This window comes from Schistocerca cancellata, chromosome 5 (assembly GCF_023864275.1).
Source record: "Schistocerca cancellata isolate TAMUIC-IGC-003103 chromosome 5, iqSchCanc2.1, whole genome shotgun sequence".
NCBI lineage: Eukaryota > Metazoa > Arthropoda > Insecta > Orthoptera > Acrididae > Schistocerca > Schistocerca cancellata.
This window is the reverse complement of record NC_064630.1, coordinates 587,555,254-587,579,712: the sequence shown is the minus strand read 5'-3', so window position 1 is coordinate 587,579,712 and position 24,459 is coordinate 587,555,254. Positions and strand designations below refer to the sequence as shown.

At 36.7% G+C, this 24,459-nt stretch overlaps 1 protein-coding gene across 1 annotated transcript in view; it reads right to left on the bottom strand.

Annotated features, from left to right (window-relative positions):
• LOC126188701 (protein tincar) overlaps positions 1–24,459 on the bottom strand; it is a 39,102-nt gene that overhangs the window by 2,240 nt on the left and 12,403 nt on the right. Inside the window, exons 3-7 of the mRNA XM_049930309.1 lie at positions 22,435–22,589; positions 20,463–20,956; positions 18,375–18,534; positions 18,147–18,294; positions 9,161–9,349 (exon numbers count right to left, since the gene is read on the bottom strand). Of these exons, the coding sequence (XP_049786266.1) occupies positions 9,161–9,349; positions 18,147–18,294; positions 18,375–18,534; positions 20,463–20,956; positions 22,435–22,589 (1,146 nt within the window). The remainder of the gene's footprint in view (positions 1–9,160; positions 9,350–18,146; positions 18,295–18,374; positions 18,535–20,462; positions 20,957–22,434; positions 22,590–24,459) is intronic.

Here is a 24,459-nt window from a genome sequence, read left to right as displayed (position 1 = left end):
CTCTACACTTTGCAGTATATAAGTTTTAATTGACCTTTTCCCAGACAAACTTATCTTTGTTTTTCTAACAGCGGCCATCTACTTCTACCTGGCTTGGAACCAAATGAAGATGATTTGTGGAGCCATTTTTTACATGATTACCACAAACTACATGATAAATTATAGAAAACATTATGCACAAAATTAACTCTAAAGGCATCATTTATGTAATGTCTTAATGGTCAAAATGTGAGAGATTAAAATATTTACATATTTACATCAGCCACTTGGAGTGCACGGCAGAGGGTAGTTCTCATTTTATAGTTATTAGGGTTTCTTACAATTCAATTCACATATAGAATGTGGGGAGAACAATTGCACAGGCCAACAATGGAAAAACCTTTTTGCTGAAAATGCCTTATTCTTATGTTTTTAGGGTGGGAAATCCAAATATAATACTTAAAAAACTTTATCACCCACCATTTCTTCACATTTTACAGTTAAATTTATTAACTTAAGTGATTCTTAAAGAATTTAACAGCTATTATATAGTTAAAATAATTTAAAAAGGAGGTGTAATGAATGTAGATGATATTGGTAGCCTTTAGATTTGCTGTTCCTATGATATGGAGGGAGCCAATAAATCATTCTGATGATTGCTACTTTTGCTGTGTTGATATTACTGGTCATAATTTGAAAAACAAGAAGGTAATAAGCTACCCTAACCTTCCGTCTGCCATCCAACCAGTAGGGCATGGTGTTGATTTGTCAGTTCCTGAACCACCAGATGATTTAATTTCTATTCCATGATGATGAATTCCATTATAATACAGAAAGTCTAGAGCCCAAATTGTTTACTCAGACAAAGCTTAACGATTTGGTTAGGGCTCTGGGCTTAACAAAAGAAAAAGGTGAATTGCTTGGCTCTAGATTAAGAGAAAAAAATTTATTGGCAGTTGGAACCAGCATATACATACACAGAAAGAGAGAGCAGCAATTTTTCAAGTTTTTTCAACAAGAAGATGATTTAGTGTACTGCTGAGACATTCCTGGTCTGATGAATAGTTTGGTATTGAATACAAAAAGGAAGACTGGAGCCTGTTTATTGATTCATTCAAAACAAGTTTAAAGGCTGTTTTCTTACACAATGGTAACATGTATGCATCTATACCTGTTGGACATTCTGTACATATGAAAGAAAGCTATGAAAACCTAGAAATAATGCTAAATAAAATAGGCTATTCTGCTCATGGTTGGATGATATGTGGTGATCTAAAAGTAACATGCATGCTCCTTGGTTAGCAAGGTGGCTTTACCAAATTTCTGTGTTTCTTGTGTGAATGGGACAGTAAGGCTAGGGGCCAACACTGGTGCAGAAAGAACTGGCCTGTGAGGGAGTCATTAAAACCTAGTGAGAAGAACATTCTATGCAAAACCTTTTAGATCCAAAGAAATGTACTCCTACCACATCTACATATAAAGTTAGGCCTAATGAAACAGTTTGTAAAGGATTTGCCTACAGAGGGACAATGTTTTAAGTATCTCTGCCAAAAGTTTTCACACCTTTCAGACGCTAAACTAAAAGAAGGCGTTTTGTCGGACCTGACATTAGAAAATTGATGTTTGATGTTAACTTTGAATCCACAATGACCTTAAATGAGAAAGAAGCATGGGCATCATTCAAGTAAGTCGTTACAAAGTTCTTATGACATGAAAAAGACCCATAATATGTTTCTATTATAGCTATAATGTTAAAGAAGTTTAAAACTTTAGGATGTTTAATGAGCCTGAAAGTTCACTTTTTGAACAGTCACCTTGATTACTTCCTGGACAATATGGGAGATGTTAATGCAGAGCAAGGAGAGCGTTTTCACCAGGACATTAAAGTGATGGAAAAACGCTACCAGGGCTGCTGGAACACCAACATGATGGGGGACTACTGTTGGTCACTTCACCGAGAAGTTCAGCAAGCGATCCATTGTAGAAAAAGATACACAAGACGCTTCAAAGAAAAAAGAGAAAGAAAATACAAACCAATTCCAGCTGACAAGTGAAACCTCTATTAACACATATCTTTATTTTAAGTAGCTTACTGTAAACACAAACCATGCTTATGTTGTAACAAAGTGTTTCAATTTCCCCGTTTACTGTATAGCATAGGATTTTTATATTATATAATAAAAAGCATATTGCTCAAAAACTATGAGCGACACAAAAAAACTAAGACTAGACTTGGATTCAGCTCATAAAAATCTATAAATATCAGCTATTAAAGTAAAAAAAAGTTTTTCAAAAATTTTTTTTCGTTGGCCTGTGTTGTTTAAACACATCTGTGTGCACTGTATTTAATCTAATCTTGTCCTCACGATCCCTATCAGAGTGATTCGTAGGGGGGTTGTAATATATTACTAGATGCATCATTTAAAGCTGGTTCTTGAAACTATATTAGTAGGCTTTATTGGAATAGTTTGTGTCTGTCTTTAAGTGCCTGCCAGTTCATATTTTTAGCAATTCCATGACACTCCCTTGCACAATAAACAGACCAATGGCCATTTGTGCTGCCCTTCTGTGTAAACATTCAGTATCCCCTGTGATTCCTGTTAGGTACAGGTACCACACACTTCAGCAGTATTTTATGATGGATCATCTAAGTGTTTTGTATGCAATCTCTCTTTTAGAATGATTACATTTCTCAGTATTCTACCAATAAACTAAAGTCTACCATCTGCTTTACCTGTGACTGAGACTATGTGGCCATTACATTACATATCCCCAGAAATTGTTCCACCCAGTTGTTTGTAAGGGTTGACTGATTGCAATTGTGACTTATTGGTATTGTAGTCATATGACTTTTTTTTATGTTTTGTGAAATGCACAGTTTTTTATTTCTGAACATTTAAAGTAAGTTGACAGTCTTAGCACACTTTCAAATCTCATCAAGATCAAACTGAATGTTTGTGCAGTGTTATTCAGATGTTATTTCAGTACTGATAACTGTGTCATGTGCAAAAAGTCTGATGCTACTATTAATATTCTGTGCAAGGTCATTAATGTATGACATGAACAGCAAGGTTCCCTGGGTTACAAATGAAGCTACTTCTATATCTGTCAGTGACAATGTAAAAGTTATGTCTACCCTACCAAGAAACCCTAAATCCAGTCACAAATTTCCCTTGGGTACACCCTTGATTATACTTTCAATAATAAACATACATTTAACAGTGAGGCAAATGCTATTTAGAAATCATGAAGTATTACATCTATCTGACTACTTTAACCCTTGGTTTTTCAGGATTTCATGTGAGAAGAGAGTGAGTTGGGGTTCACATTATCAGTATTTCTGTAATGCGTGCTAGTTTGCATGGAAGCGATCATTCCGTTCATGGTACCTCATTACATCTGAACGCAGAATATTTTCTAAGATTCTACAACAAATGGATGTCAAAGATATGGGATGGCAGTTTTGTGAATTACTTCCATTACCCTTCTTGTAGATGGTTCTACAACAAATGTATGTGAAGAATGTTGGACGGTAGTTTTGTGGATTACTTCTGCTACCCTTGTTGTAGACAGGTGTGATCTAAGCTTTCTTGTAATTATTGAGCACAGTCCTTTGCTCAAGAGATCTGAATGGAAAACAGAAGTTCTTCACAGCCACTGTCTATTATGTGGCTGTGGGCTGCAAACATCTTGCTCCTGTTGCGCTGTATCATTGCCCATCATCTTACAAATTACATATAAGATGATAAAAAAGATTAGGTACCAAGGATGATATTACATTGTCAGAAGATGAGTGACTTAACCAGTGTGGAGTATTACAAGAGTGAGAATAAGTGACTTATATGATGTCTCTTGATACTGTTCAGCAGTCCACACATGATGATCAAGCTAAAAATATGTGATCAGCCTACATAAAGGATGACATAGTTTAGACTGAGGTGGGAAAGAATTACTCATACAGCTCACGGTAGATAGTGATTTGCAACAGTATTTGAGAATTTATACTTGAGAATGAAAATGTTCAAAAATGTATATTTAACCACCACTATGTTAATTATGTAAATAGCTCTTGACGAGTAATCAGACCAGATGCTTAGCAGTTTTAGAACCGTAAAATTCTTTCTAGCAGTGTGATTTGCATGTTTCTGCAGTCTTAACGTGTAATATTTTTGGGAGTATAAAAGTATCCTATGTAACACACATTTCCTCATTAAATTTAAGCTGTTTTTTATAGGAGTGAAATTATGGCCCAACATTCTAGAATTCACTGAGGAAAGAAACAATGTTGCTTCACTATAACATTGTATTATACAGCCTTCTAGCAAAATATGAACTTGATGCAGAAAGAAAAGATAAATTTGCATTGCCCACAATGAGACCGGAAACTTTCTAATCAGGTTCATGATGGTGTTGTCAGCTACTACCTTATCCTAATGAGAATCTAATGGAACTCTGAATGTCTCCTTAATGCAGATAATTATTGTTGCAACATGGTACAGACACAATATCAGAAGTAACACCAACCAAGTTTTATTCTGCTTCCATATGAAGAAAAGAACAACAGAATACAATGAAGTAAAGAACAATACAAAGTCTTGTAACTATAGAACACATCAAAAGCTGTTGAACTCTGCACAAAGTTCAGAAACTTTCTGGACTGTCTGACTGATGTAGTTGCTTCCAAACTGACAAAGCATTTTATAAATTCCAGGTACCCTGAACTCAAGAATGTCCATGAGTAGGTGTAGCACCACTTCCATCTTCTTGTGTGGTCAGAAAATAGCTCTCAAGTGTTATCTCTAAGGTCCTATTTATTTTACTAGATGTAGTCCCATAGAAAGGAAGAAATGCAGCAGAATGATCATTACATCACTGTGGAGCATATTTGCATTTTAGTTTCTTACAGAGTGCTAACTTGATGTCTCAGTTCCTATTGGGGACGTAGCATGATAACTGAGACCGTTTTATACAAGGCTACAGTTACAAGAAAATTGATGCTCAATAGCAGAACTTGTCTTCTGTTTGTTCCAGAATGATGACATTCAATATTGAATTGTGAATTGTTTTGAAACTCATATTACCTGTTCTCTTCTCCTTCAGCACCTGGTTTTCCATAGACTGAAAGTTCATATTACAGAATATTGTAAATTTTGCCCAGTCAACTTGTGTTCTGTGTGTGGTTTAGTTACTTGTCACTACTGGAGTTATCCTTCTTCTACAATATAAGAGGCAATCAAATGAAAATGAGACAGATGCAAAATTAACTGTTCGATTTTGAAATAATAATCACCATACCATAGCTTTCTATAGCCATGTTGCAAGATTGCCTCCAAACAGATTGACCAACCATCTGTTCACCTTCTGGCAAAACAAGAAAGTTTGCACCACTTGGCTGACAGAAACTGAGAAGGACATTAAAGAACTGGGAATAACTGATCTCCAGAATAGACAGTCTGTGAGACACACCCTGAAGAAAGTCTGAGGATTTCAGGGAAAGCCCCGAAGAAAAGGTACCCCCTGGACAGAAAAAAGGAAGAAGTTACACCGGCAGAGGATGTGACAGTACTGGTCAAAGATCAAAGCCCAACAGTTGAACAAGTGTGGTTCAAAGTAGGCCCATTAGAAACAAGAAGAAGATTCACCATACTTGTTAATACACTTTACCCACTGTGAGACATGACGATCAGTTGCCTTCATGGCAAAATGTTTGTGGTTACTTCCAGGACCATGATTGTACCCAGGTGTGTACCTCTTCATCCAAGCTATCTGTCAACATTCCAAGATGTTTGTGCTTGAGTACACACTTCAGTTTCTGAAAAGCATCCACATACTGCTGTTTGTTAATTGTGATTGTGTCCCATTTAGTCATTAAAAAGTAGGCCCTTGAAATAAAATAGAGTGGTCTTTATGACTTTTCCAGAGCTGGCATGCATAGCTTGGATTTATTTGTTGGGGGTGAATCCATGTGCTTCCCTTGTTGGCTCTGAGCTTGATCTCCAGCTCAAAATGATAACACCATGTTTCATCTCCCATGATAAAATGAGACAGGAAATGATATTCTTCAGTGTGGTACCATTCTGGATGCCACAGAGAAGTTTACATTTTGTTCAACTTCTGGACTCAGTCAGGCTGTGTGGAACTCATTGTGCACAAATTTTCTGGAACTGCAGATACTTGATCAGGATGGTATGAGCAGTACTATGACTGATGCGTAACATGAGCCAAACGTCTTCCACCATCTGCCCTCTGTTGTTTGTGACAGCAGCATCCACTGCAGCAACGCCATGTAATAATGACATGATGAACCAGTCCTAACCAAATGGTGTCTTTCAATGACACCCAACCTTCACAAAATCATGTATTCCATATAAACACATGCTCATGTCATACTGTGTTTGCCATATATAGCAGACATTTGTGCATGAATTTCACTTCCCAACACTCCTTATGCTGCCAAAAACCATGCTAAACCTCATTGTTCCTCTTTTCTGACCTCCATAATGAAGTTAGATGCACACACAATTCACTGACCTCACATTGAGCATTTCTAACAGACAGATGGCACAGCAGTGAACATTCACGCTGTTCCTTCCTGATTCCTAATAAAGGGCACTTTTATACATACATCTTCCTGCTGTAGCATTGTGTATGCCGTGCTCATTATCTAATCTGTCTCATTTTCATAATACTGCCTCTTATATGAAGTAACTGATGACAGAGGAATTTTGTGTTTTGTGAAACATGTCTCATGCTACTGTTTCATTTCTTTTGTTAAATAAGACCATTTGTTCTTTGGAGCAGTTGCCAAAGTTTAAAAATATGAATAAGTATATTTATATTATGAGAAGGAAAGCTGCTCCTCACCATATAGCAGAGATGTTGTGTCTACTTGCAACTCAGCATCTCCACTATATGGTGAGTAGCAGCTTTCATTCTCATAATAGTGTTACATTCCATCCTGGATTTTCCATTGTTTTATTGAATATGTATATTCTTCTTTCAACACTGTTTTGAACAGAAGAGGAATGTCTACTTACCCATTACTGAAACAATGATCATAAGAACAAATCTCTAGTCTTCAGAATTCCCTCACCAAGAGAGAAAGCAAAAAGGAAATATGCTTGGTTGGTTGGTTGGTTGGGGGGGGGGGGGGGTGGAGAGAAAGAAAGCTTAAGGTACAGGACAATTGACCAAAGGATAAGTTACCTCACAGCATGGAGAGAGACAAGGTGTAAGTTAAAAGCAATAATTTTTGTCACTTTCACATCTTATTCATTTTTATCAGCACCCTGTCATTGGTTTCAGATCTCTTCTTTGACCTAATGTCTGTATACATGTCATTATTAGGACTTCATTCTCAGTAACTACTCCATTGTTAATTCTGTCTGCTTCCATGCACCTTGCTCTTACATGGCATTACAAACTATGATTCTTTTTGTTTAGTGACATCTGTAAATCTCTGTTTGCTTTGTTTATTTTCTTTATATCAATTTCTCTTCTAACAGAAGTGCTTTAACAGTTATAAAGGTCTATTTTATGCATTTTGTAACCCTGCTCCAGTTATTTTTGTTTCATTAGCTGGTGAAATGACATTCCTCTTCTGTCTGAAATAGTGTTAATATCTTTCTGTTTAATTAAATTCCTGGTTTATTTTAACATGCAGCCTTAATATCAAGTATGTACTTAAACAGCTTAATGGAAGCACAATTTTAAAAATAGGATACATTTCAGGCAGATTGCAGTGTTAGAAGGAATTAAACTCTCACAAACTGAAGAAAGTATTAAAGAAGGAGCAGACAAGCACCTGTTATTCTTAAGCCATCAACAACATCAAAAATACCAAACTGTCACCTTACTTAATTGAGCTGGTAGATTCCCATCACTTATGCTGTCCCAATGGACATACAGAAATTACAACTGAAAAGATAAGGTGATTTAAGAAAACTAGAATTTATTTCCTTAGAGTAGTAATAGATGTTATTAGAGTGAAACTAATAAAAAACTCAAACCTGCATGCAAACATGATCCTTGTATACTGCCCACATTAAAAATATTGAAGTGATTATATAAAAGAAGATTATTACAGTAAATACTGAAATGCTGTCAGAATGACTTTCATCCATAAATAGATTATGTAAGATGTTAATTACACTGAAGTTCAAAAATTCTGATTTCAGATAGAGTTCACACAATTTATATCAACTCCCCACAGTACATAATCAGTTAAACATCACAAATAAAGTACAACTAAAATAAGCTACCCACTGAAAGAAAGTTTATCTTCATAGATCAAATGTGTGTTGCAGTAACTGCTTATTAATTATATTTAGGCATATTTCTCTGTATTTTTTTTGGGGGGGGGGGGGGGGTGGAGGTGGGGTGAATAAGTTGTTTTCCGCAAATCTTATGCACAAGTGTAAGTCACAGTTCAGAAAAATACTTAAGGCTTCATTTTATATTTAAGAAGAGTTAATAAATGTGTGGTAGCCCTATTCTGTTACCTTCATCATTATGAGAAAGGAGTATAACAATTAATGTACATCAAAAATTATCATTCTTACTTTACACCCAAAAATATGACAGTATATTGCTTCTGTACTTCCATTTTGCAATCCTGTGACTTAAGATTTTTTTAATCACTATAAATAATGGTCTGGCAGATGCATACTTGTTCTTTAATAACAACATGCAATCTGATTACATAGGAGATAACATCCCTCAGTATTCAACTTAAAACAAGAGAGAGGGAGGGAGGAGGAGGTGATTCATCGTTTTTGTCTGCATTGCGTTTGAGACACAACTGGGTAAGCAGACAATAGTGCAGCGATGAATTCTGCACTTTAGCTCTCTGATTTTTTTTTCTTTTCTAATAGTTTGCTAAATGGACTTCATCACATTCTCATATGACAAAATTTATACTTACATCATTCTTCTATTGGATTTCATGTTGCATATCAGCTTAGAATTTTATTCAGAATGAAATACATGTTGCAATAAAATATGAACAAGCAACAAACAAGATGTATGAGCCTCCCTAACTTTCAAGTATTTACTAACCAAATTATATCAAAAGATTACATTCAGAGTGTAATACATTGTTAACACATAGATTTGCTATGTTTCTAACTGGACTAACGGGTCATACAAACTAGAAAACTATACGACAGCCTTTTTTTAGTACCTGGTTTGGTTCTGAGCTGTTGTGAACAGAAACAGTGACAGGAGCCGTTACTGGGTGAGAGCTGCTTGGCTCTCCATGGGGCTCAGGTGTTAGTAAGGGACTGGGATCTTCGTAGTCACCAGGAGTCAGATCTTTGTTAGTAAGCCCATATGTACTGGAGCTGTCTTCACGAGAGGCTGAATCCAGCAGCTGTAAGCATGCAATTACACAACTTAGAGCAAGTTACAATAACAGGTAAGACTTTGTGGAAGTAAACAGTATTCTGTTTCCAAAGAATTCACAGCAGCTTCAGATATTCCACAGACAGTAGGAATTTTACTCACTGAATTGAATAGCTGACAGACAGAAAAATATGTATTCCTGACATTGTGCCAGAATGGATTCGATCTGCAGTGTAATAAACACAGGAGAAAAACTTTGAAAAGCCAAGATCACTAGTAAAGTATTTATTTCAATAACTAGATTTGGTGAGACTACATTACCATTTTCAGATCTTATGCTCAACAAATTCACATAATCTCCTCTATCTGTGTTATGTATCACGTCACATCATAAATACGCATGTGAAACTCATGAAAATCACTGAACATTGGCATGCTCACACAAAAGCTGACTACAGACTTGAGAGTCAGTAGTCAGCTGTTGTGTGAGCATGACCACTTATATTTGGCAGCTATTCTTATGTTTGTAAATATGGCTTGTTTTAAATTTGACATGCTGATATCCAGTGATTTTCACGATCTTCACTTGCATACGTGTGATGTGACATGATACATAGCACAGATGGAGGAGATATGTAAATTTGTACAGCATGGAACCCAAAGATGCAAACATAGTCTTGCCTGAAACTGGCTATTGAATTAAATGCTTGGCCTTTTGAACATTTTCTTATAAGTTTAGATGCAAAATAATTAAAACAGTTGTAAGGAAAAAAGGGTTAGATATCACATCCTTGATGCTTATGCAAGCATTGAATGTAGTTATTAGCATTCTACAAGCAACATGTAACCAGTAACAATTTGGTTAATAAAGTGTGTCTTATTGGGAGTAGTATTGATATTTTCATAAATGAAAAGATAAAGGGAATCTGGATATACACCATGCAGTATCATTTAAAAGAATATTTAAGCACACATAAGTAAGCTGAAGCATTCATTGCAGGCCATGTTATGGTGAGCAGAAACAGCTTTGAATTCATCAGTGAAATGAGGACAATTCAAGGTATAGTTTGTATCATAAGAAGTGTGATGTAGAATAAAAAGATATGTGGAAATACAGTCAATGTATACATGGGCATCTGTAGGAATTTTTCAAAGGGTGGGCAAATATCCAGTTTTCATATGAATAATTCGATGAGTGCCGCAAATACTAAATTTGACAAAAATACACAAAACTCATTGCATCTGAAAAGATCGATAGTAAATCTACTTTGTACTTATGAGGTAGATTACTCTGGCATCAAAATGATATGCATATTTCAGTGGTACATGCAAGTACATCTTTTATGTTGTTGATATGAATATGACTGCTGAAATTACATCCTCGTATGATTAAATCAAGAATCTGAATGAGTTATAGAATAAAGCTAGAAAATACTCATTATGTTAAGCTGAAACAATAAATAAAGTTTGGAAATAGAAAATATGTCAGCATGATAGAGAAAGTACTACATTAATTCTTCTCAATATGGGAAAAAAATAAATGAGTAAATTTACTGAACTTTGATGCCTTCTACAATAGTTAGTTTTCTCATAATACCTCACATCTTATCACGTTAATGTATTTATGATTTATGCCATTTCTTTCATACTATATAATGCTTATTGTGAGTGGCATAACTGAAGTTCAGCAAAATATATTTTCCAAGATACATTTTTTATTTTTGGCTAGGTAAAATACAGCCCAGTGTCAGTGTACATCACAATTAATGTGGGGAAACCTCCCAAAACTGTCCTCGTGGCAGAATCAACTTTTAACAGCCTGGGACTAAACCAAGGCAATGCTCATGTCTCCCATGTGTCACATGATTGTGCAGCTCTACTAACTGGAAAGCAGAATTTGTAGTTTTGTGACTGTATGTGGTGCTGTATTACACCCATAGACACTGAGAACATCCCAGTCCTGGAGAGGAAATTGTATAGAGCCTGAAATTGCACACTTTTCCCCTCTCATCTAGCACAAGAACAGTACTTTATTTTTTGATTATGATATACAGTATTTGAGATTAAGTACAGCTGTCTACACCTATAGTATACTACGGCTGTGTTCTTATTAGTGTACCACAATAGCTCATTCATGTAAAACTGAATGAAGAATCAGCAAGCCCTCATTGTGATCCTTGATCACCAATAAAAAGTTAACTACTGCTGGTATTCCATTGTGGAGCAAGGTCGGGATGTCTTTTTGAGAATCGGTTAGTGATGAGCGGCATTGCTTCTGTGGTTATGATATCTTGGGAATTGTGCTGAACCCATGTGCCATAGTCTAATTATCTCATATCTGTGGCCTAGAAAGGTGAGAACAGAGAAGTGGCAGAAAAGATTGAAGGCACTGTTCTGTAGAGGCGTGCATCCAGCTTGACTGCAGAACAGTGACAAAACCTCAGCTGCAACAAGGAAATCAGCATGGGCAAGTGTCCCCTTTTGTTCCATTCTCCTTGTGGATGCTAATGAATGTATGAATACCTGAATCACAGAAGAAAATGAATAAACAAGTGTAAATATTACAGTGCCACTGTGTGCTGCTAACATTCATCCTCCACAAATGGTACACAAGAGTGTTATCACAAATATATGAGAGCTAAGTGAAGTCAACTGTGCTAAACAAAGTAGGACATGTACTTTTGCAAGATATGAAAAAAGTTCTCGTTAGCAATAAACTTATTTTGCAGGGTTTATTAATCCATGCACATGTTTCTTAATATTTAGTCCTGCTGCTATCCTTCTGACAGTGCATGAAGTAACTAGATATGTCGCGCAGTGTTACCATAAAATTTAGATTTATGATCTTTGGCCTTTCAAATTTATAGAGGGAATGTGATTTAAACTTTCATCAGGAATCTCAGCAAATAAGCTTGCAATCTGGGTTATTGACTGTCACTGGGAATCAGTAAGACTACGTTACTGTATGCTGTAGCAGTGAATGCAAACTTCCCTTTCAATTCACAACTTTCCCATTGACACTTTTAGAAGCTGTGTGACAGATTTGTCCCATACAGCCTGACATGGGAGCATATGGACATCAAAGACATCAAAGTTAATTTTTTTTAGAGTTGTTGACCATGACCGGTTGTGACAAGAACATTATAGGCAAGATTAGTACTGGTGATGTTTTGTTTACGATCATGAAACAAAGTTTCAGATTTCCAAACAGGTAGGGTCAAAAGACCCGTGCTTCCAAAAATCCAGGGTAATGAACCTGTTTTTTTGTTAGGAGTGTAATTTTTCACAAAGAATATGTGTTTTCAAGTGGAACAGTAAGCAATGAATCCTACTATTCCCTTCATGAAATGCAAGTTCTAATGTTTCATTCCATTCACTATATTTGTCACCTCTGGTCTATTTCTTCTTCTCAAAACTAAAAATACTCCTGAAACTTTCAAGATTCAACACAATAGAGTAGATCCACAAAAGTGTAACCAACAAAGTTGAGGCAATTCTGAAAGAAGCTTCTCTAAGGCCCTGAGTTTTAAAAATCATGTTGAGCAATGTATCGTGCCAAATGGTTTGTATTTTGACTAAATGAACAGTCAGATCTCATGCACTGATGGTTTCAAATTTGTTACTTCCGTAGTTCAGCGACTTAGGATTTTACTATATACAAGATGGTCAGAAACAGTCTGAAAAGCGTGTAATGGAGTTGCAGGGGAGGTTGTGCTGAGAAATAATTGTTAAGGAAAAAAATTGGATACATTGTGCCATTTCTCAATCACTTAACATTGAAGTTAGCCAGTCAGGCTGCCACATGCACAAATTCAAGCAGCCTGGTAGAGACTGTGTCACCAAACTTGTTCTTTGTTTGGTGTCCTGAAACTGAACTAAGTAGCTTTTGCTCACTTCCTAAAAAGGCACATTTTAACTGGTAATCAGCATTCCAAGAGTGGCAACTTACAGATCCACAGATGTTTGTGCATTACCATATTTTAGCACATGCAGCTGCTTGAATTCGTGTGTACACTGATCTCACTTGCTAATTTCAATGGTAAATAATTCGGATATGGTATGACATACTTAATTTTTTTTCTTTACAGTTATTTCTCAGTACAGCATACACTGCAACACCCTTACATGCTTTTCAGACTAATTGTGACCATCCTGTATATATGCTCTAAGCTCCATGATTTCATTTATGTGGTCACTGTGCAATATATGTTTGCTTATTAAAACATAAAATTAAATGTTCATATTTTATTAGCCTATAAATGAAGTAGCTGTTCTGTTTATGGATGAGACTTAACCAATCATCACTTTGCTCCTTGTATATACCTCAACTGATAATCCACGACCATTCAGGGTCTGAAGAAATATGTTTTCTATAGTAGTTAGGTGTATTTTTCCATGGGGTTTGCACTAGTGATTATTATGCTGCATACTTCAGTGTCTATGATGCAGTCAAGGAGATGAATTACACTGCAATACAAAATATCTCATTTCACATAAATGATAACTGTTCATTTGAAAATAATGAGGAGAGAAACTAGTGACAAATATGAGCATTGAGACAATTGCTGAAATGTGCTCGGATTGATTGAATGGAATAGCTCTGCTCACAAAAGGCAAATGACCAGTTTGAAGTCCTGAGGCATCATGCAATTTTATCTGTTACATTATTTCTGCTTTTCTTCATTCTATATTGCTGTTAATACTTTATCACTATAAAATAATGAAACATGTTAAACTCTCTAGATAGTATATGTTTATTTAAGTAGTTTTCAGTAAGTTACACCCAGAATAAGACTATTTGTTATTTGATATTTCCTATAGCATTGTTGCACTGGCTGTCAGTTGCACCTTGGTTAAAGATCAGACAACAGGGAGTGAGCTATGATTGTTGACATTTAAATGTCCTGCCAATAGTGACTGACAGTGAAATACTTATATTCATTACACTACCCGAAAACTGCAAATGAACTAGCGCATGGCAATGGCAGACAGTCTGTGTATGGTATTATGACCTCTCATTGCAGAAAATTAGTCCCAAGGTGTGAAATGTCAGTTAAAATGTAATTTCAAACTATAATTCACATTTAGTTCCCATTGTAAAAGAGCCAATGGAAAGAAAATGAAATGCACAACAGTGCTTCAACATTGTAGTTACCCCATGACTGTAAGCCTACAAGACAAAAAATTAGTCACTCCCAGGTAACATCGTGCTGATACCATGTAATGCTGCCTTTAGCCATGATAATGGCCTCAGTCAGGTGAGAAAATGAATCCACAAATTTCTTCAGGTATGCCAAATCAAGCTGAAACAACTCATCTGCCTTCTACCTATTTTTAATCTATACATATATAAATTCAAGCCCCATACATATGTAAATTGAATTCCCCTATTGCAGTTCTGTCTGTATGTTAGGGCTATTCTCAGCAACTACTGTAGGGATTTTGATATGATTTTCGGTAATAAATAGAATGATCCATGAGGAAGGTTTGTGTATATACAGGTAAATTGTAAATATTTCAAACAAATTGGCTGCTCCACAATGAATTAAAGTCCCCTGCTACTATGAAATTGATGCCACAGCCCTATAATGGTGAATGCCATAACTCTTTGGAATTGCTCACAGAGGCATAAGGCTGTCTGACTGCAGCACCAGGTCACCATACCAATTTTGCATGGCAGTGGGTGCTTCAACAGAGTTGCATGACGGAGTGCACTTTGTACCGCTGTTGTGTGGTAAAGGGTCTCTCGTAACGATGTTGCAGGCAGACAGAAGGTAATAATATATTACTGGCATGTTGTTGTTGTTGATGGGGTCTTCAGTCCTGTGACTGGTTTGATGCAGCTCTCCATGCTACTCTATACTGTGCAAGCTTCTTCATCTCCCAGTACCTACTGCAACCTACATCCTTTTGAATCTGCTTAGTGTATTCATCTCTTGGTCTCCCCCTATGATTTTTACCCTCCACGCTGCCCTCCAATACTAAATTGGTGATCCCTTGATGCCTCAGAACATGTCCTACCAACCGATCCCTTCTTCTGGTCGAGTTGTGCCACAAACTTCTCTTCTCCCCAATCCTACTCAATACTTCCTCATTAGTTATGTGATCTACCCATCTAATCTTCAGCATTCTTCTGTAGCACCACATTTCAAAAGCTTCTATTATCTTCTTGTCCAAACTATTTACCGTCCATGTTTCACTTCCATACAGGGCTACACTCCATACAAATACTTTCAGAAATGACTTCCTGGCACTTAAATCTATACTCGATGTTAACAAATTTCTCTTCTTCAGAAACGCTTTCCTTGCCATTGCCAGTCTACATTTTATATCCTCTCTACTTCGACCATCATCAGTTATTTTGCTCCCCAAATAGCAAAACTCCTTTACTACTTTAAGTGTCTCATTTCCTGATCTAATTCCCTCAGCATCACCCGACTTAATTCGACTACATTCCATTATCCTCGTTTTGCTTTTGTTGATGTTCATCTTATATCCTCCCTTCAAGACACCATCCATTCCGTTCAACTGCTCTTCCAAGTCCTTTGCTGTCTCTGACAGAATTACAATGTCATCGGCGAACCTCAAAGTTTTTATTTCTTCTCCATGGATTTTAATACCTACTCCAAATTTTTCTTTTGTTTCCTTTACTGCTTGCTCAATATACAGATTGAATAACATCGGGGAGAGGCTACAACCCTGTCTTACTCCCTTCCCAACCACTGCTTCCCTTTCATGTCCCTCGACTCTTATAACTGCCATCTGCTTTCTGTACAAATTGTAAATAGCCTTTCGCTCCTTGTATTTTACCACTGCCACCTTTAGAATTTGAAAGACAGTATTCCAGTCAACATTGTCAAAAGCTTTCTCTAAGTCTACAAATGCTAGAAACGTAGGTTTGCCTTTCCTTAATCTTTCTTCTAAGATAAGTCGTAAGGTCAGTATTGCCTCACGTGTTCCAGTATTTCTACGGAATCCAAACTGATCTTCCCCGAGGTCGGCTTCTACTAGTTTTTCCATTCGTCTGTAAAGAATTCGTGTTAGTACTTTGCAGCTGTGGCTTATTAAACTGATTGTTCGGTAATTTTCACATCTGTCAACACCTGCTTTCTTTGGGATTGGAATTATTATATACTTCTTGAAGTCTGAGGGTATTTCGCCTGTTTCATACATCTTGCTCACCAGATGGTAGAGTTTTGTCAGGACTGGCTCTCCCAAGGCCGTCAGTAGTTCCAATGGAATGTTGTCTACTCCGGGGGCTTTGTTTCGACTCAGGTCTTTCAGTGCTCTGTCAAACTCTTCACGCAGTATCATGTTATATAATGTTTTAATATATTTACCTACGATTATATATATGATCAATGCACATATAAGGCTTGGTTTTGAATGTGCCTTAGCACCATGAATGATGAATGCATCAGATGATGCTCAGTATGGTGCCGTGTAATGCTTATTTAAATCGTTACTACAGGATTCGTACCAAAAGTACACTAATAATGTAATTTGTAAAGCTGTAATTGTTTTATGACTTTTGCCTTATTTCATTTTTAGACAGTATGTGTCCAACATACAGTAATGAACAGCATTTTTGGTAGTAATGCTTGGTATTATAATCTGCTACAAAAATATGGGGCTGTGTACAAGAGGGTGTGCTATGATATCACCTCCCGGCTTTGTATGTTCTGTTTCAATGCTATGTTATTTTGTAAAAAAAAAAAAAAAAAATTTTAACATTTCATTTAATGTAAAATGGATATTTTCATTTGATTGCTACATTATTTTGTGAAACAAAATTATCAGCATTTGATATTTCTTTACTTTTAAAAATCTTTTCATTTAATGACAATGGTTGCTGCAGCACCATAGAAAACTAATAGGCATCAATATGCACATGCTCATATGTATGAGGGCAACACCTGCAGATATGTCTTGTTGACTACTGTAGATAGTATTTGTCAGACTGGTTGTGTCAGTCAGCTGCAACAGACACACAGGCTAATCAATGAGGGTACTTATTGCTCACTGTATGCTTTGCTCTATAGAAGCCTTTTGTCACCATATTGTATGAATAATTATGGCTAAGAGCAAGGTATGTCTATAAGCGTTGAGTATCTGTAATGTGGACATACATATTGTTTGTAACATATGAATAATTGTGGCTAATAGCAAGGTATTTTTATAAGTGTATGAGTACCTATAATGTTGACATACATACTGTTTGTATGCATTATTGTTAGATATGTACTTTGTGATTTTTAGTTGTATGGTTTGAGAATGTGTGTGTCATTCAGAAACCAGTAACCAATACAGCTGAATTTTATGTCAATGCAAATAAGATGGATGAAACAAAAAATTATCCAATTTCCTCATTTTTTGTACAACTTTCACACAATTATGTTGCAGAGCCCATTCACTTTATACTTCCAGTCATTAAAATTGTCTTATTCTACATTTTATTGGCATTCTGGCCAGAACAGCTGGAGATAGTAGTCATATGTGTGTGAGGTGTGCTTGCTTTTGTGAATGTGTGTGCATTTTTCTTTTGTGAAGAAGCCTTTGGCCAAAAGCTTGTACGTAACAGTGTCTTCGTCATACCTGTCTGCAACTCTATGCACTGTCATTATGGTGAGAGTAGCAATCTATCTTTTTCATAATATTGTTGATATTTCAATCTGGACTTTTCATGGTTTCACTCTACACTGTATTTATGCTTTTCTTATAAGGCCATGTGGAAAATATATAGCAGCAGTATTTATAGAATCCATAATTTGCTTTATGGTCAATCTACATTTCAGACTCCAGGGCTTATAAGCATTGATGCATACCTTGTTTTCCTCATTTTCTGCCCGAGGCAGTTCTCGCAGTGTTGCATAGTCACCATCATCTTCTGACTCTTGCTCCAAACCATTCTGTGGGCCCTTCTTGCCTTTGCTCCCAGTTTTGGGAGACTTTGCTAAGAGACACTTTCCTTTCCTGTAATAGATGTACCTCCAAAGTAACATCAAACTAATTTGCAAAATGTTTCTAGTAAATTATTTTGGAGCCACACTTACTTTGATGTTGAAAGTGAATCATCAAATGTGACTTTGTGTTTCGTATTTGTGCTTAATTTGCGATTCAACCATGTTAATCTGTCAGAATCTGGAGAAGTCTTTGGTGAAGGTGGTTTTGGCCGCAACCAGTACACTTGTTCCTCATTTATATCATCAATACCTGCAAAAATGTGCACAATAAGAAAATAGAAGTACAGCAATTTATGGAGGAGGATATGAAACTATGAAGGTAATAAATCAACAACAATCATAATAAACTTAAGGAACATGCAAATATGTATATCTTTTCCAGTTCTTTCATTGTAACTTAGTATATGATTAATCCAATGCATTATCAAGGGGGAGTGGGAAACGGGACACTTTATTAAAAAAACATACATTTTAAAGAGGTACTGATGTGTAAGTAGGGGCCAGAACCTGAAAATATCTGTTAGCACTCCCTCAGCAATATCAACACACTTTCAATAACATGTACTACCAAGGGGGGAGGGAGGGGGATACTTTGTGACCACCACAAAAAAATTTTAAAAAATGCAAATGTTGTTCATTGCTGTTGACTTTTACACTTAACAGGCTTTTTAGGGAGCTATTGATATGAGGCCATGAAGCTGGAAATGTTGAATATGACTTTCACTGGGGAAAGTGACATCTACTACTGAAACTTAAATTTTTGTGTTAAGTTTAAACTGAAAAGTTTAAAACTTATGTGGAATCTAGTAGAAAAATTCATTAAAAAGAAAAACATTTTTTGAATAGTTTAAAGTATAAAGTAACTGACTAGATTACAATATTTTAGAATATTGGACACTAGGTACCCTTCTACCCCTTTGTACCACAAGGGTTAAAATTTCCACACATAATGGTACTTAACAACATAGTGGCTCTTCTTGTGAACTTAAGTTCGTTTTCAGAGCGTATACATAGCTTCTCTGCCTAGGATTGGAACCTTACTAGGCCAAGGTGCGATATTAGGTGAAGTGATGGGAAGAGGGGGGGGGGGGGGGGGGGTTGAAGAGAAGGAAGAAACAAAGGGTATAAGAAGAAGAGACAGGGAGAAAAGTGGTTAGAAATACAGCATCATTGAATCTTCACCATGGCATAGGAAGATTTAGCAGTATGTTAAACGCAGTGATGTAGGGTAGGTTGTTGGGTGGAGAGAGGCACGTAAATAGGAAAGAGAGACCACTAAGAGAACAATATGATTGTTGTTTCAGCAACCTATAAAGGGAATGAAAGTTATAACGTACTGGTGTAAGGTGAGGACTGGCATAAATTAAGGATAATGAAAAGATACCTTGGATAAACAGTTATGCAGCAAATATTAAAGTTGAATGTGGTGTGCTAAGTTGCATGTTTCACTGTTCTATGGCCAACCTTACTCTTGGCCTCAATTTACAGTGGTCATTCATGTGGGTGGACAACTGGTTAATGATCATGACCATATAAAAAGCCTTTCAAAGGTTACAGTGGATTTTATATGTGATTGGATAGTATATTCCATTGACAAGACAAATTGCTACAAAAATCATTCTGTGTTGATATCAGTGTCACTTGTCACAAGTAACATTGTGGTTCCTGCCGTACTTCTCTTTCATTTTAATAGCCTCTTTGCAATTTCTTACTCCCTCCATTAATTTTGCCTTAATTACAATGCCTGAGAGATATGCCAGGTTTTAGAGACATGTACATTATTTAATATTTCTGAGCCAATGATAATGTCATGACATGTGTGATATAATTATACATTTTATGCTCCTGATAATGGTTTCAACTGGGAGTCATGAAGAAACTCACACTCACAGGCAGCAGCTGGGAAAGTCACTGTTATGGGTGTCACGCAAACAGAACATGTACCATACATGAAGGTACAAACCACTGTAGATCTCCACTAATTTTTCATTTAAACGACTGCCGGACTCATAAAAATAGAACCTCAATAGGCATGCACCATAAGATATTTTCAGCTCAGTGTGGGGGGATCTGTAGCATATTTTCCCCTAATGATACATCATCATTATCTCTACAAAAAGTACAAAATGCATAAGTTTTAAAAACGTTTGCAGGTTACTGACTTGAAAGTGGACTTACTTTGTGCAGCCTTCGGCTTTCGCTCAGCAGCAACACGGTGCACAACACTCATGATGGCACGCTTTGGTGAGCTCTCCGTAATAGCATAGGTGCGGCCATTGCCTATTACAAGTAGTGGTGCACCAGGGCCCGCATCACGGGATGACAGCTTTACATCAGCCACAAGTCTCACAGACCGAGGCGAACGCACCTCGGCACGAGCCACACTGACCCGGAGACGAAAAGCCCAGCGTCGCTTAATGGTGAGTAGGAGCCACAACAGCACCCAGAGTAGAAGGTGTGAAATGCCACCTACTACACATGCGAGTACTGCACCATCTAGGCTGCCACGATATACAGCTGTGTAATCATGCAGGAGTGGCGCATTGCAGACAGCAATGGCAAGCAGAGCACACAATGCTGCACAATGTGTGAAGTACCCCCAGCCACGTGCTGCAGGTCGCCGTCCCAGCACAGCCCGCCGTTCTTGCTCTGCATGCACAAATGAGAGGAACCTGCAAAAAGAAAAAAAAATTGTAAATTATAATTGACAGTACAGGCACAAAACTAGATTACTTACAGGGTGACAAGTGTGACTGACAAAATGGGATTTGAACATGTTGCAGGGAATATCTTTACAATACATCACTGGCTTAGTGGTTGGAAGAACTGACATTTTAATAAATGTAATATATGTTAGTAGCATACGATAATGGCTGTAAGCAAACTTGTCAACATTGTATGTTAACAAGGAACAGTTGCTTGACATATATCACATAGCACATAGATATGATGGCAAGAGATCATTAATTTCTTGTCCAGCATGTGGAACATCATGGTGACAAGGCTTCAATTTTTGTAATAGTTTGAAGAAACTCTCCACTCGAGTTGCACTTTTCTTTTTATTTAAAACCACAACCTGTCCGCAAGACTGTTATCTAGTGGTGTATGTCAGGCATCCTGATATGGCTCATAATGTTCTTTGCCCTCCCAGGACACATAACATAGACCACTAGACAATGGTTTGGGGAGCCAAAACTTGTCATAATTTAAATGAAAGAAACATACAACTGGTGTGGATATTTTCTTCAAAACAAGAGATGATGTCTAAATATAATATCTGGAAGATACTATCGCATGGCTGTATTCCCAATATCTCACTCTATTAGAGTGAAAATGCCTCCTGTGGTGCTGCTGAAACAACAAGCACAACATTTTCTTATTGTGATTAAAAAAAAAAAAACCATGAAAAAATCTAGTGTACCCCATCATTCAGTCACACACTTTAATGATCACATCAACATTGGCATCCACAAGTGATGGCCGGGTGGGGTGTGTCTCCCTCCCCTGGAATCTGAAGTAAAGAGTTTTTATTCAGATATTGAGTTGATAAACATCAGCTCTCTTGGGTATAATAAGTTTTTGTTGTCATCCATAAAAATTTAGTTCTTATGGTGTGACATATCTCAAAATTCATCAAGTTATTTATATAAAAAATAGCAATTTCAGAGTCTTGCAACCCCCCACCCAGCCCCATCCACCACTCCCCGCTTGGAAAAATTGCTGTCGAACCCATGCACATCAGCAAAACCTGGACCTCACAACAGGGAATCTGTAGTAGAAAGACAAATTTGATCATGTGCCAGACATTTCCATCATCAGTTTTTCACTCTGCTTTTCTGTGTTGGAGAAACTGCATATCTGTTTTTACATTGTCTTTAATGAAATGTTTCGGCACACTTAAGATAACAGGGCAGTGGCAATGTGAATCTCAGTCCGTGCTTGTATTGTTTGGTAACTTGTCTCCTCTAGTCACAAATCAATTAAATGGTGCCAGAAATTCCCCATGTGAAAGAAGAAACACGTGGCGCAGAAAAAGAATTTCGCCTTTTGTTTACTAACAGCTATATGTTACAAGCCATGGATGCTGTTCAGCTAAATTTTGTTGTGTGGAAAATGGGGGCCATTTCTCGTGTACAGAAAGCCACCTTACCTGCCATAACCGTAGAGATAGAGGACAAGACTGGATGCTAGAACCAGCACACTGGAGAGTACATAGAGCACCAATGTGACCAATGGATTGAGCAAGAATGGTGACTCATTACCGCCAAGAATGGGGAGTGCTTCTGCAGCACCGACTACCTGCACCTGTAAGCGAGAAGAAGTCACAATCCAAGTTGTCTCAAAACTGCTCATGTCACATGTAAATGATAAAGTCTAGAAACTTCTAAAGTCATAGCTATACAATTTACAGACAGATGTTCTTCCACAATCCAGATACCTTTGAATTATCATAAATATATATTTTCAATCCTTGTTTCATTCAAAATTTCTGCACTTAATACTAAACAATCAGTTCCCTGCAATATGCCAAATGTCTGTATTGTTGCTTGGGGGAATTGTCTTTATGCTCTTAATTTCTTATCAGCCCTGAAACAAATTGCGTGTACAGTTACTTTCTCTTTCATATTATATGTACTGTGTGTGATAGGGTAATCTGATGAATTCGTATCCACTGATATTTTGTCACAACTATCTGTGAAATGTTGAGACTATTATTGAATATTAGCACTACTCATACCATTTCAGTACCGCAGCTATTATTTGTTATTAGAATTGCACTTCTGTCACCGAAGTTTGTTTTAAAGACTTCCATTATCATTATGCAGCTTTTATTTTATCCATCTTTTAATTTAAACTGAAACGTTTCATGTCCCAGTAGGAATAGAATATTGCTATGGATCAATAACTTTTCAGAGGAAAAAAAAAAAAAAAAAAGGATCTCCTTAGGAAACAAAATCAAAAGAATGAAAATGCAGTGCAAGAATAAATAAGAACATTGCCACTGAAAGTTTGTCACTATAGTGTCTCATTGGTATTGTACAGTTAGGCATGCTAGTGCATCAGGCATTAACGATCAATGTGTAAGAAGAATTTTTCTTTATTACTTTAAACTTTGTCCATAAATAGGAATGAAGTTCAAATGTGTAAGCAACTGGCCAAGCAGCACATGAGTTAATCCTCAATAATAATTACCAAGATAATATTTTGCTTTCAAGTAACAAGACATATTTTTCTCTGTCTGGGTATTTCAGTGAACAGACTTGTCTGTACTGGTCAGCTGTTAACCTATGAGAAGTTCACAAGTGACCAGTTCTCAGTGATACATCATGTGACATAAAGTTTCAACATGTGGCATGTTGAAGAAGAAGGACAGAAGATTAAGAGTTTACTGTCCCATGACAACGAAGTCATTAGAGACAGAGGACAAGTTCAGATTAGGGAAAGAAATTGGACATGTTGTCTCAGAGAAATAATCTCAGAACTCGCCTTAAGTGATTTGGATAAATCACAGATGACTTAAATCTGGATGGCCACCCAGAGATTTGATGCATCATCCTAGAGAATGCAAGTCTAGTCTGCTAACCATTACACCATCTCGTTCGTTTAGGTGTACTGGTCTTAGGTAACTCACAAGGCAACAGTAATGTTTTTGTTGGCAGATAACAATGTAGCACAACTTCCTGCTATCAAAACAATAAGTTTGGTTCAAATGAAATTTAGCTACAATAAAGTGGAGCAATAATTCCCACGCAAGTCTCCAGAAAATTTTTCTGGGGTGTTTGATTTCATGACATGGTAATATTCTATTGTCAGAATGTATGCCTATTGTCAGAATGCTCACCTGACATAACCATGATTTCAACCTTTGAGATTATTTCAAAGATGTAGTGTTCAATGTTCAATGACATTCAGTTACAGAACTGAAGAATGTCATTCAGTAGGAAATTTCAGCAACTCCACCAGTGATGACAGAGTGAACAATGGGAAGTTCCCAAATGAAGTTATATGAGTGCATGAGGGGAAAAAAATGATAAAACTGGATGACAATATTTAAGTAAACTATAACATATTTTATAATTTCAGTATTGTAAGTAAAACTGAGAAATTGAATTTTAATTTCACTCATTAAACTATGTATATACTATTTAAAAAATAAGATAATCTTATTATGCCT